This window comes from Papilio xuthus, unplaced genomic scaffold, assembly GCF_000836235.2.
Source record: "Papilio xuthus unplaced genomic scaffold, Pxut_1.1 DF827870.1, whole genome shotgun sequence".
Taxonomy (NCBI): domain Eukaryota; kingdom Metazoa; phylum Arthropoda; class Insecta; order Lepidoptera; family Papilionidae; genus Papilio; species Papilio xuthus.
In genome coordinates this window covers 1,603,339-1,616,209 of record NW_013530779.1, presented here as the reverse complement: position 1 = coordinate 1,616,209, position 12,871 = coordinate 1,603,339, and the positions used below count along the sequence as shown (strand labels likewise).

The window sequence follows — 12,871 nt, the reverse complement described above, 5'->3', positions numbered from 1 at the left end:
ACAAACATCCATCCATCAAAACATTGGCATTTATAATATTAGTAAAGTAATTTAAAAATAAAACGAAGCATCAAAATCTGTGTATAAGAAATATTTAATATAGGTTATCAAACGTTGTTGACGTTCGAAAAAAAAAATAAAAAATCGGTAACAAATCTGTATCTACTTTAACAATCGGAGAAAAATAAAAGCCGTCTTCAGACATTGTAACTCACATAATCCTATTATAAAAGCGAATTTTTGGTTGGACGGATGGATGTTTGCTTGAAGGTATCTCCGGAACGGCTCAACGGATCTTGATGAAATTTAGCAAACTTGTAGAACATATTCTGGCAGAACACATAGGCTACTTATTATGTTTCCTTTTTATTCAGAGAGGACAAGATCGTGGGTGACAGCTAGTTTGTTAATATACTTATTATTAAGCTGTTGAATTTAAACTTTGACATAAGAAACTGGGTCATTCACGGTATCAAACTAATACGGAAAGGGAGCGTTGGGTCAACCTATTTTAAGTTAACCTCTTTATTGATCATCCTGAGCTATGATTGCGAATATTTTTTTCCAGAATAACGGAAAATGTATGTATAGATATAAAAATAATGCAAATAATCTTTTCATTAATTATAATGACTAAGTTAGACTATATATAAAGTATTATTTTCGCAAACCGTCACAAAAACCTTTTGATATAGCAAAATTTTTAATTACTAATAGAAGTGAGGTATTTTTTTTGGTAATTAAAATTTAGCTCTCTATATTAATAGAATGACATAATAAAGATCTTATATGTGCTATCATATTTTTATTAACCATAATAAGCTTTAGGTTGCTACGACATTAAGCAGAGTATCATGACCACAGTGGGTTTGTGTCCAAAGGATTTGAGGAACTACGCATGAATCACTACTCCATGTTTTCGGTTGGGTTGGATACGATTTAATCCACGACTTGTTGATTTGTGGAAACGGACTCCCTAGCATTCGTTTTATTATAAAAATTCTCACAAGGTCACTCGACTATCCCTAGCGTCCTTGCACCATATTTAATTTCAAACATCCGAAATCGTTCGTCTGCAGCATGACCGTTTATACGATGTTTTATTTAACAATTCTTTCGTAAAGACGGTAATCATTCTATTTTTTCTTACTTGAAATCGTTCACAGAGTAATGAAACGACAGAGATTACAGGTTTGCAAATATTGCGCTATTTTTTGTTTGTAATTTTATGTCCTTTTATTTATTGGATCGAATTTTCTTCGTTCTTCTCTAGAAACCTGAATGCGTCACACAAAATGGACCTCAAAATGCCACACTCTATGCACTAAAGTTGCACTGTTAAGTAACGTTAAGGAGTCTGAACATGAACAATTCACAAACTAGTAACATTTGCTTTTTATATTTAGAACGTACTGGAGTTTTACAAGCGTAGATTATGTTGATATGTAATAGGCAAGTTTACTTCGTGTTTGCAATAAATATAAAAATAATGTTGACCTCTCTGTTCGCTAATTACACTGTACCACAATGCTATAATGCAATAGTACAGTTAGTGGCCGGCCGCGAGCGACGCTGCTCGCGTGTTCAAGGTAACCTCGAAACAAAACAAAATAAACAAAAACGAGTGATAAAGTGCGTTGTGTTGTGAATATTTGAAGATTTATTATTGATGTTTTGTGTTATTGTTATTTAAGAAAAATACGTCAGTTATATTGCAAATTGTAATATTAATTTGTTTGTTAAAACTTCAAGATGTGTCTCAGTTTGCGTTTATCTATGATTCAAATTATTACGAACACAAATAATGGTTGCCGGTATTAGATTTAAGATTATACTTTTTTATTCTATGTCACTGGCTATTTAAAAATGAACGATGTACCGTGACTTTTTGACATCTCTGTATCAAAACATATCGTCATCCCTGTCGTTAACTTTGACAAAACAGAGATAACAATATATTTTAAACGGGGATTTTGTTCTCAGAAACCCACGGTAAATTACTATAGGTTAACAATGCTAAGAGTAATTGCTATTAAAGGATACATTCTATAACTTTTTCATCGAATTGATGATAATTTATACGATTTCTCGTTTCGCTTTTTATTGTCAGGTATTCGAATGCATAAAAATACAATAAGAACCTTTATGACGTTATACTGTCGGGTCATTTTTGCATGATTTAATAGTACTCAATTTTTTTTAAATCCTGGAAAGATTTTATAAAAGTCAAGGTTACAAGGTTATTTCATTTCTTAACCTGAATTGAATCGTTAACCTTTATAAACCGGTAATTATCGCCCGCGATTCCGTCCGTGCGAGATTAAAAAAACTTATAATATTAGCCTATGTGTTCTTCCAGACTATGATCGATGGGCTGTTCATCGAGATAAGTTGAGCCGTTCTGTACCTTCTAAAAACAGGCATCCATACATCCAAACATTCGCATTTATATTAGTAAGATTATTAGTAGTTGTAAATTCCTTAGCAAAAGATGGGTTACATTTTTTTTTATTTAATCTTTTTAAATTGGCAATAAAATGTAGGTCATAATTATGGTTATTTCTGTTTCTCGCCACATTTAAAAGCTATCAATAACTCATTGACAAGTGTGTCCGGTCATAAATCATTTGACGCTTCAATAAAATATTTTGTAGATTTCCTGACGTAATAATAACATATGACGTCTTGGCTGGTTCTTATTGGATCAGTGATGAAGAGTGAAATTCATACATAGTCAAGAACAGTACAACACATTAGTAAATTGCGGGATTCGAATCCAGGACCTGCAGATTACAAGTCAAGTAGTAGTCTTATTTATTCGTGTTTACATAATTAAATATTGAAAATATCTCGTTACTATCCACCTGGAAACTATGCATCTACGATATTGTCTAAACAACTAAAGTAATTCACGCGTTTAGTCAAAATTAGCTGGTATTAGACCTAGGCGTTAGCTTCTAATTATAACCTTTAATTTTTCACCTTCGTTCGATGTACGTCAAAGCTTAATATATCTTTCGTCTATGATACGTCCCGTAGGTCTAATTTTAGTCCTCTTTCCCTTACCACCCTTTTTCTTATAAGAAAAGCATGGCAAGTGAAAGTGGACTTTCGAGAGGAGAGGATGCATGGAAAGGGAAAATATTTTCTTTCTGTGCACCCCCTCCTTCGTCGATTAAAGGTAGGCAACGCATATGCAATTGCGTATGTCTATGGGCAACGGTCACTTCGCTATTTTAGCGATTTAAGGTGGCCGCTCGCTCGTTTGCCACCTTATAATATAAAAAATACTTAAACACTTTCCATGCAATTACGATTATACTTATAAATGCGAATGTTTAGATGGATGGATGTTTGATTGAAGGTATCTCCGGAACGCCTCTACAGATCTTGATGAAATTTGGCACAGATGTAGAACATAGTCTGGAAGAACACATGAGCTTCTAACTTAGTTTTTTCTTAATTCCACGCGGACGGAGTCGCGGTCAACAACTAGTTTTTTTTTCATATAAAAGTAAATTCATCAGGCGGGTCAGTAGAATTAAATGTGTTGGAAATTATGTTAATACTAGACGCCCGCGACTCCGGTCAAGCTAGTTGTAAGAAAACTTAATTAGCAGCCTTTGTTCTTCTAAGCTATATTCTATATCTACACCAAATCAGTGAGATTCATGCAGCCGTTCTAGAGATGTCTTTAAACAAACATCCATCCATTTAAACATTTGCATTTATAATATTAGTAAGATTATCCCTAAATCCTCAATGCCTAAAAATTTAGCAACTATTCTTAATATTCCATTGTATTGGAAAATTATACTATTTAAAAGTTAATTACTCGTATGTATTAATTTCCCCGCTTTGAAACCTTGTGGTCATGATGTCACCGTATGGTTATCAGCGATCTGACACCATAGTACCAAGGTTTCGCTAAATGGCACACCGTGGACTAATCCACATTGTATTATCAGACTCCACAATCATTGCATACACTTAGCGACTAAGATAACATACTAGGTATTACGTAGGGACTATCGGTTGACTAGTCGATCGACCAGTTTGACGACTTTACACTAAACTGCGGAGCTACACAAAGTGCATTCGCTCCAAAGCGCTGCATAATTGAAAAATGTATAGAACTGACAATAACTTTCGATAAGTCTCTTGATTGTCGCTTGTCAGGGGGGTTAGACAATGAGCCGCGGACGAGAGCGAAAGCGTGCCCGTGGTCCCGTCCCGATGCGTTGGAGGGACAGAGAGGTTTAGTGGGTATTCCTCCGCTATGGAGGAGAAGCGAATGCACTTTGCCTAACCCTCCGCTCCCATACAATTTTGAAGTTCGCTATGGAATCCTTTGTGTAGCCCCGCTGATTAGCCAAAAAGGCGATATCTAGACTGATCTGTCGAATAGTCTATAGACTGATCGCACGACTAAAGCTCATGTCTACACTGACTATTCGTTTGTTTGCTTCAATAAACACTAGATTGAACACACGACTAATCGCTCAACAGATTGTCGTTCTTCTTTTTAAGACCTTATTAGTTAGAATCCTTTAGCGCGAATGACACGCTTTCATTACAAAGTCAAGTGTCAGTACGATTAGTGAGGGGACATGAACATCGACATTTTAGTAAGGCTAGTGTTGGGCCAGTACACCGGTACAGTGCCGGATTTTCCTCCTAACATGCTGGACAAATATTAGGAATGAGATACAAAGATTTTTTGCATCGTTACCTTCAATGGTTTCAATAAACAAAACTATATTTAAACCAACGATAGCGCCAGATAGAAGCAATGTGTTTTTCTTCAGACGCATATATTCACCGTATTAAACGTGTTTATCTAGAAAAAGATTGAATAACAAAAACATTGTAAAAGAAAGGTTTAATTATATTAAACTTAATCGGAATTCTTTCAAACACTAATAACAGTAATTTGTAATTTGTTTTTACTTCGAATTTACAACGATGATGGATGTATATTTGTTACAAAGTAACTCTGGAACGGCTCAACGGATCTTAATAAGATTTAGCATAGACGTAGAACATAGTCTAGAAGAGCGGCTACTAATTAGGTTTTTTTTTAACGCGCGGTCGTCGCCGTGGACAACAGCTGTTATATAATTAATTTCTTCATTACTACACCGCGGATTCATAAAAAAGAGTTTTTTTTAATTAAATTAACTAATTAAACTATGTATAGCAAAACTATGATTTTGCTTAAAATACATAACATTTAATGTCTATTTTAATGTCTTAAAACATCCTTTAATTTCAGTCTAAACAGGATAAAACAAACATTAAACTTTCATATAATGTTCATATGGATTTCACTAGAAACAGAACTGATTCATGAGGAAGTATTCATAAAGTAATAAATTACCGTTTCGTTTAAATTAGGTGAAATAATAACGATAAAATGTTTTTAAAAACTTTCAAAATACTCCTTGGAATCAATTAAGGGGAAAACTGGTACGTAAAAATTTTCAGAATTTAAATATTTACTAAACTAGAATATTCATACGTACCAGTATTTTTACGTACCAGTTTTCCCATTAATTGATTCTAAGGAGTACTTTGAAAGTTTTTAAAAACATTTTATTGCAAGAAATCTTCGTGTATACAAATTGTATGTAAACAAAATCTTAAAGCTAAGTATTCGTTCTATGCTATTTAAAAACAGTTGAAATCCAACAGCCGTAGGATACGGACGTATTTTCATTAATTTTTTTTAATATAGTTTCAACAAACAATTTAATATTCAATTATATAACAATTCAAATATAAATGTCTTAGTATTTTTTAACATTTGAAGTGGTACAAAAATATATATAATGTCAGAGATGGATAACAAAATGGAAAGAATTAAAAATCGATTAATAAAAATACACGGGAAGATTCAAGACACTGTTGAAGATATTCAAGATCATGTACAAACGAGAATAGAAAGATCTAGACTGGCAAGTTTCGTTTCGCATTTATCTGAAGATAGAAAATCTTTCGATTCAGACAAATCTATTGATTCTAATGATAAAGTTAATTCTAATATACCATCTGTTGTCATTAATGAGCCGATAGATGGAGTTAATGATGAAAAGGAAATATGTCGTAATTTCATTAAAATGGAAAGCAACGGCGCGATATATAGAAGTTTGTCAGATTCAGACTTGGCTTTTGAAAATGAAACTAATTTTGACAGCTCTAGTGATTCCTGTACCTCGTGGTTGTGCAGCGATGAAAGGTATTACTACTGAAATATCTTAGACTAGCCGTCGCCCCAGACTCCGTCTGCGCTGTATTAAAGACATAATTAGTGCTCACTGACGCTTCCCTCATATTGGTAGCAGCGTAATGTTATATAGCCTATACCTTCCTCTATAAATGGACTATCCAACAAAAAAAGAATTTTTCAAATCGGATCAGTAGTTCTTGAGATAACGCGTTTAAACAAACAAACTCTTCCGCTTTTTAATATTAGTATAGATATATAAAAATCAATTGCTGTTCGTTAGTCTCACTAAAATTCGAGAACGACCGAACGGATGTATCTTATCTTGGTCTTAAAATGTTCGTGGAGGTGTAGAGAAATATTCGAATAATCGCCGGGATCTAACTAAGTTTTTTTTCATCCCAATCAGACGGAGTTGCGGGCGACAGCTAGTTATATTTATGGCATAACCATACCTATCTAAAAGGAAATGTTAATATATTTAATTTTGGACCAATCTCTTCTTGAAATGTGTTAACACATATTTTCCTTTTCCTCCAACTAAAAGGATTATAATTCATATTTCATGATTAACTTGTGTTCAAATATCATCAAAAATAATTGTCATCATTCAATTAATTCAGCGTCGACATGTATCATTAAAATTATCATTAAAAACAACAGAAATTCAGAAATAAGACCGCGAGCCGGCAGCTGTCCTCCCGGTGAGAAGCTGGACGTTTCCAGCAGCTGCGACTTAATAGAGAAGATCAGTAACCGATTCCCCGGACTCAGGAGTAAGGGTGAACGGATACATAGGGTATTATGATTTGACAGTCTTGGTGGCTTCTGCACGTTTTGTACACTAACCGTGGGTTTTTGAGACCGACATCTCTATATAAACATATGCTCATCCCAACATATGACAAAATAATATGTTTAAAAGGGTGGATGGGTGGTTTTTGGTCTCAGAAACCCACGGTAAATTAACACACTCAGAAATTTCATAATACTAAAAAGAAACAGGATTCTTACCGCGATTAAGATTTACATTTAGTTCTTATGAACATTATGGTATTAATTCAGAAACATTTAATTGTTTCTAAGACCTAATCTTACTTAGTATAGATTTAACGAGCAATTAAGACATTAAGTAATCTGAGTTGTACGTTTCTTAACGATTTTGTAGTGTGGCAGTTTGAATCTCTTCTGTAAAGTATTAATAAATGTTGTTTGTGGCGCAAAAACTCGGGAGCCAATCCCAGTGCGAGATTTAGCTCCCATGCTTTTGCGCCACACCGTTGTCGGTTGATTCTACTAACAATATAAAATGTGGTGTCTAATCTATTAAATGCTTATACTAATTTTATTTAATTAAATCAAACTTTCGTGAGACAGTATAACAAACTTATAAAACCGGCTAAACAGTCATGTATATTCATCCGGTGGCGGCACTGACTCTCATTGAGCGACGGGCCGCGTCCGCGAAATAATACCAGTCCCACTCATCCTGATGAAGGGTCCCCGTTGCGCTCGAAACTAGTCGGTGCCGCCAACCGATGAATGATGATGTTTAACCTTTTTATATAAGTTTATTTAATTTATTTATTTACATTGAAAATATTTATATTATTAAAATATAAGAGAACGATTCAAACGAGCAGTTTAAATCATTGTCGTTGTTGTTTTAAAAAGAAACGGGTCCTTACGAGAAAAAATTTCATAATCCTATCGTTATCCATTTACCATCCATTGCATTAAAAACAGTATTCAACCAAATCAGCGACTTTTAACAACAACAGAATCTTTTAAAAATTTACTTTGAAAGAAACAATTCTTTAACAAATATTCAGATAAGGTGTAAGCCCTTTATCTTACGTTGAGTAAATTCCAGTTTTTGAAGGAGAATAAGGCAATTTATCATAATACGTCAAGGTCATTCCATGACTGGTTTGTATTCTACGGTGATTCAAATTCGTCAGTGATTCGTCTTTGTTGACAAATTGACCTCTTATTGATTCATTGCGTGACTTGGAATATACAGGCCTCGTAAATATTAATCCTTGGCAAATATTTGCGTGTAAATATTTAAAAATATGTAACTATTAATTTGGTAATAACTTTGGATATTCAAACTATATTCTAACCTAAACATTTGCTTTATGCATTTGCATTTGCAAAACAGAGCGCAACAAACTTCGCACATACAAAGTTTGTTGCGCTCTGTTTTGTCCACATGGATAATGGCTGATTAAAAATTATTGGTGCTTAATTTATCGCTTCACAACTAACATTGTACGAAAAAAAAACAAAAACTCTAGACTGGCACCATTCAAGTCAAAGCGTTGCATCTTGTACAAGACGTACTGATTTTATTGTCAAGGTCAAGAAGGGCGCAAGAATCACGCTGAATGAGGGTTACGGAATCTGTGGCGTTCAATGAGAAAGCTTACGTCTTCTAGAATTCTACTACATTATAACATGGGACTGCTATTTCCATGAGCAGTTCATGTACTATGCTGCAACTGACAATAACAGTGTCACAAGTTTGGAATCGTGCAATTGGCCACTTAGTATAAAAAATTACATATGATATGATATTTTCTCTTTTTTCAGTATCTTTTGAAGAATACAAGGCTAAGTGACGTAAATAAGCGACTTAAGGCGCAGATATGGAGCTCAGTTGTTACTATAGTTCTTGTTGAGGCAAAGAATCTGCAAGCAATGGACGTTGATACTAGATCTAGTGATCCTTATTGCAAATTTAGGTAAGATACTTCGATGGTATGTTCATTAAAATTATCATCAGTTCACTATACGTCCCCACTGAGGGGCTCGGAGCCTACCCTAACTTAAAGGTGATTAGGCCATAGTCAACCACGCTGACCAAGTGCGGGTTGGTTGACTTCACACACATATCTTTGAATTTCTTCTCAGATATGTGCAGGTTGCATCACGATGTTTTCCTTCACCGTAAGAACGTCGGATAGATGTACATATGTAAATCAGAAATCGAAAAATACATTGTACATGGCGGGAATCGAACCCAGGACCAGGAACCCAGGATTTCAAGTCAAGTGCTTGACCCCTGAGCCACCGACGCTCTTTATTAAAATCTCCAATTATTTTTATTTGTAGCTGGTAAAATCGTCTATTGATTGAAAGAGGATGGTGCGAAACTTTAACTGTAATATCGTAATGAAGTTGAAAAGCAAAAAAATAGTCATAATTTTCATCAAAATCTTTAAAGATCTTTTAAATGTTTTCTTGACATGAGATATATAGCTTCTTACTAATATTATAAATGCGAATGTTTGGATAGATGGATGGATAGGTGTTTGTTTGAAGGTATCTATAGAACGGCTGCATGAATCTCGCTGAAATTTGGCATAAATGTAGACCATAGCCTGTAGGAACACATAGGCTACTTAAGTTTTTTTAATTCCGCACGGACGCAATCACTGGCGATAACTACTATAAAATAATTATCATTAGGTTAGGTAATGAAAAATATAAAAGTAAAGTTGTATGGAAGTCACTTCATCCATCATGGCTGGAACAGTTCGACCTACATCTGTACGACGATCAGGAGCAAATACTGGAAGTGACTGTGTGGGACAAGGACAAACAGACTAAAGACGACTTTTTAGGGAGGTAGGTATGTTCCTTTTCATTATAAAACATAGCTCTTAAAACTTATAGACTAAGGAACTGGATTAATCTTCACGATTAATGAAACGTAATAAGAAAGTACTAGCTGTCCCTTTCTCTCCTTCCCTTTAGATATATAGCTGTCTCTCTTATGTAACGAAAGACTTCAAACTCATCTCGTCAATGATTTTTTTATATCATAAGGTGGCAAACGAGCGAGCGGCCACCTGAAATCACTGAAATAGCGAAGTGACCGTTGCCCATAGATATACGCAATTGCATATACGTTGCCTACCTTTAATCGACGGAGGAGAGGATGCACAGAAAGAAAATATTTTCCCTTTCCATGCATCCTCTCATCCGGAAAGTCCACTTCCACTTCCCATCCTTTCCTTAAAAGAAAAAGGGTGGGAAGGGAAAGAGGACTAAATTAGGCCTCTGGGACGCACACCAATCAGACGAAACGCGGAATTGCTTCCACTTCACGCCTGTCTTCTGTGTGGTCGTGGTATTTCACCGGGCGAGCCGGGTCAATTCGTGCGAAGATGTTAAAGCGGGTTCTACCACTGTTAAATATCACAGTTTACGTTGATTTATCGATTCTTAACTTCATAAATTCGAATTTATATATTAAAATAAACACATTTCCAGGTGTACAATAGATCTATCTACATTAGAAAGAGAGAAGACACATAACATATGGCAGGATTTAGAAGATGGTAATGGACAAATATTTCTATTGCTGACGATCAGTGGTACCACACAATCGGAAACTATTACAGATCTGACTAGTTATAAAGAAAATCCTAGAGATATTGAAATAATAGAGAGGAGATATGTAAGTATACCGCTAATAACAAAAGTTTTATGCAAAATAATTTGCCGAATACTACGTTTGATCATTTTAATTTTTTTTTTGAAGAACACCCCAATATTATACTGCTTAAGAGAGTCTTTTCTCATTATTTCAAATTATCTAGTTCTTAAGATATTTGAGTATGGAGTCAAGTCATGGATGTCCATGAACCCTAATTACGTAGTACTCAGTGGGCTTGTATTACAAGCATCGGTTTTGTTTTTAATACCGTCAACTTATTTTTTCTTTTTAGGCTTGGTACCGACTCAACGAGCACTCGAGTGGTGTCGGCTGGCTGTGTGTCAAAGTGTACGGCGCCAAGGGTCTAGCGGCCGCGGATTTGGGAGGAAAGTCAGACCCTTTCTGTGTACTTGAACTGGGCAACGCCAGATTACAAACGCACACAGAATATAAAACATTGACACCGAGTTGGATGAAGATATTCACTTTGTAAGTTCAATTTAAATACTAGCTGTGACCGCGACATCGTCCGCGCGAAATACTATCTATAAAATATTATTAAATATAATAATATAAAATAAAATTTCATCCCCTATTCCCTGTTAATAATTTGCACCCTTAAGGTTTAAATATTTACAATAATTGAATGTCATATTTATTAATATTAAATTAACAGTCCAAAATATAAGTTTCTGTAAAATGATACGTCCATACAAATTTCTACTCACCCTTTTCAAGCCCTGACAACCCCTTTTTCGCGTTAAAAAGCCTATGTCCTGGGGAAGGATCTCGACTATCTATATTATCAAATTTAATTTAAATCTGTTCAGTAGTTTTTGCATGAAAGGACAGACAGACAGAGTTACTTTTGCATTTATAATATTAGTATGGATTAGCTACTATTTTATATCTTGGATGGTAAAAGGATGGAAAAGATGGATTTAGCGAGATTTAGAGATGAAATTATATCTTAAAATTACTCTTTACTATAATTTAAAAAATAGCTAAAAGCATATTATTTTTATAATCTAACAATATGTCTCGACTGTCGAAGTAACAATGTTGTCTTTGGTCAACTTTCTCTTTGTTTATAGCAGATTTAAATAGGTTAGAATCTAACCTAACTGGCTACTAGTTACTAACTTACTAACTACTAGCTTAACTAGCTGTCGCCCGCGACTCCGTCCGCGTGGTTATATAAAAAAACTTAATTAGTGTAGCCCACCCATCCATCCATCAAAATCACATCCATCTAAACATTGGCATTTATAATATTAGTAAGTTAAATAAAAAGCAGCTCTTCAAGGCATAAATTCGAAAAAAAATGAATAAATAGTATCCCATGTCCGTCTCCTGGCTCTAAGCTACCTCCTCACAAATTTTCAGCCTTATCGGTAGAGCCGTTCTTGAGTTATAAATAGTGTAACTAACACGACTTTCTTTTATATATAAAGATATAAATAAATAAATAAAGATAACAACTACATCATAACATGATATTGTCATTTGTGCTTATAAATTTCTTTATTTCACAGTACAGTCAAAGACATCACATCGATATTAGAAATAACCGTATATGATGAAGATCATGACCATAAAGTAGAGTTCCTCGGTAAACTGGCAATACCACTGCTGAACATACGCAATGGTGAAAAGAGATGGTTCGCACTCAAAGACAAGAAAATGAGAGCCAGAGCAAAGGGGAATTATCCACAGATTTTGTTAGAGATGATGGTCATATGGAATCCGGTAAGTTGATTATACTTTCAAACAGTCGCCTGTGACTTCATTAAATCAAAATTAAAAAAATAGCTTGTAACATGCCCGCGTGTATCCCCGTACAATCCCAACTACAGTCTGATGAGTGTGCGTGCCGGAGGCCTAATTTATTCCTCTTTCCCTTCCCACCCTTTGTCTTATAAGGATGGTAAGTGGAAGTGGACTTTCCGGATGAGAGGATGCAAGGATGCAAATGAAAGGGAAAATATTTTCTTTCTGTGCATCCTCTCCTCCGTCGATTAAAGGTAGGCAACGCATATGCAATTGCGTATGTCTATGGGCAACGGTCACTTCGCTATTTCAACGATTTCAGGTGGCCGTTCGCTCGTTTGCTACCTTGTGATATAAAAAAAATATGACTATAGGCCGTAGGGAAAGGAACAATTGATAACGATGATGTGTATTCATAGGTTATGATT

At 34.9% G+C, this 12,871-nt stretch overlaps 1 protein-coding gene across 5 annotated transcripts in view; it reads left to right on the top strand.

Moving 5' to 3' along the window:
- Mctp (multiple C2 domain and transmembrane region protein) overlaps positions 1-12,871 on the top strand; it is a 35,270-nt gene that overhangs the window by 18,438 nt on the left and 3,961 nt on the right. For 4 of the 5 annotated variants that reach the window (XM_013308612.1, XM_013308611.1, XM_013308610.1 and 1 more), the window contains 5 exons: positions 8,822-8,973; positions 9,701-9,859; positions 10,508-10,694; positions 10,966-11,162; positions 12,209-12,422. In XM_013308612.1, the coding sequence (XP_013164066.1) occupies positions 8,822-8,973; positions 9,701-9,859; positions 10,508-10,694; positions 10,966-11,162; positions 12,209-12,422 (909 nt within the window). Of the gene's footprint in view, positions 1-1,258; positions 1,670-5,812; positions 6,239-6,889; positions 7,026-8,821; positions 8,974-9,700; positions 9,860-10,507; positions 10,695-10,965; positions 11,163-12,208; positions 12,423-12,871 lie in introns of those variants that run through there. The other variant, XM_013308613.1, reaches the window with a different exon arrangement.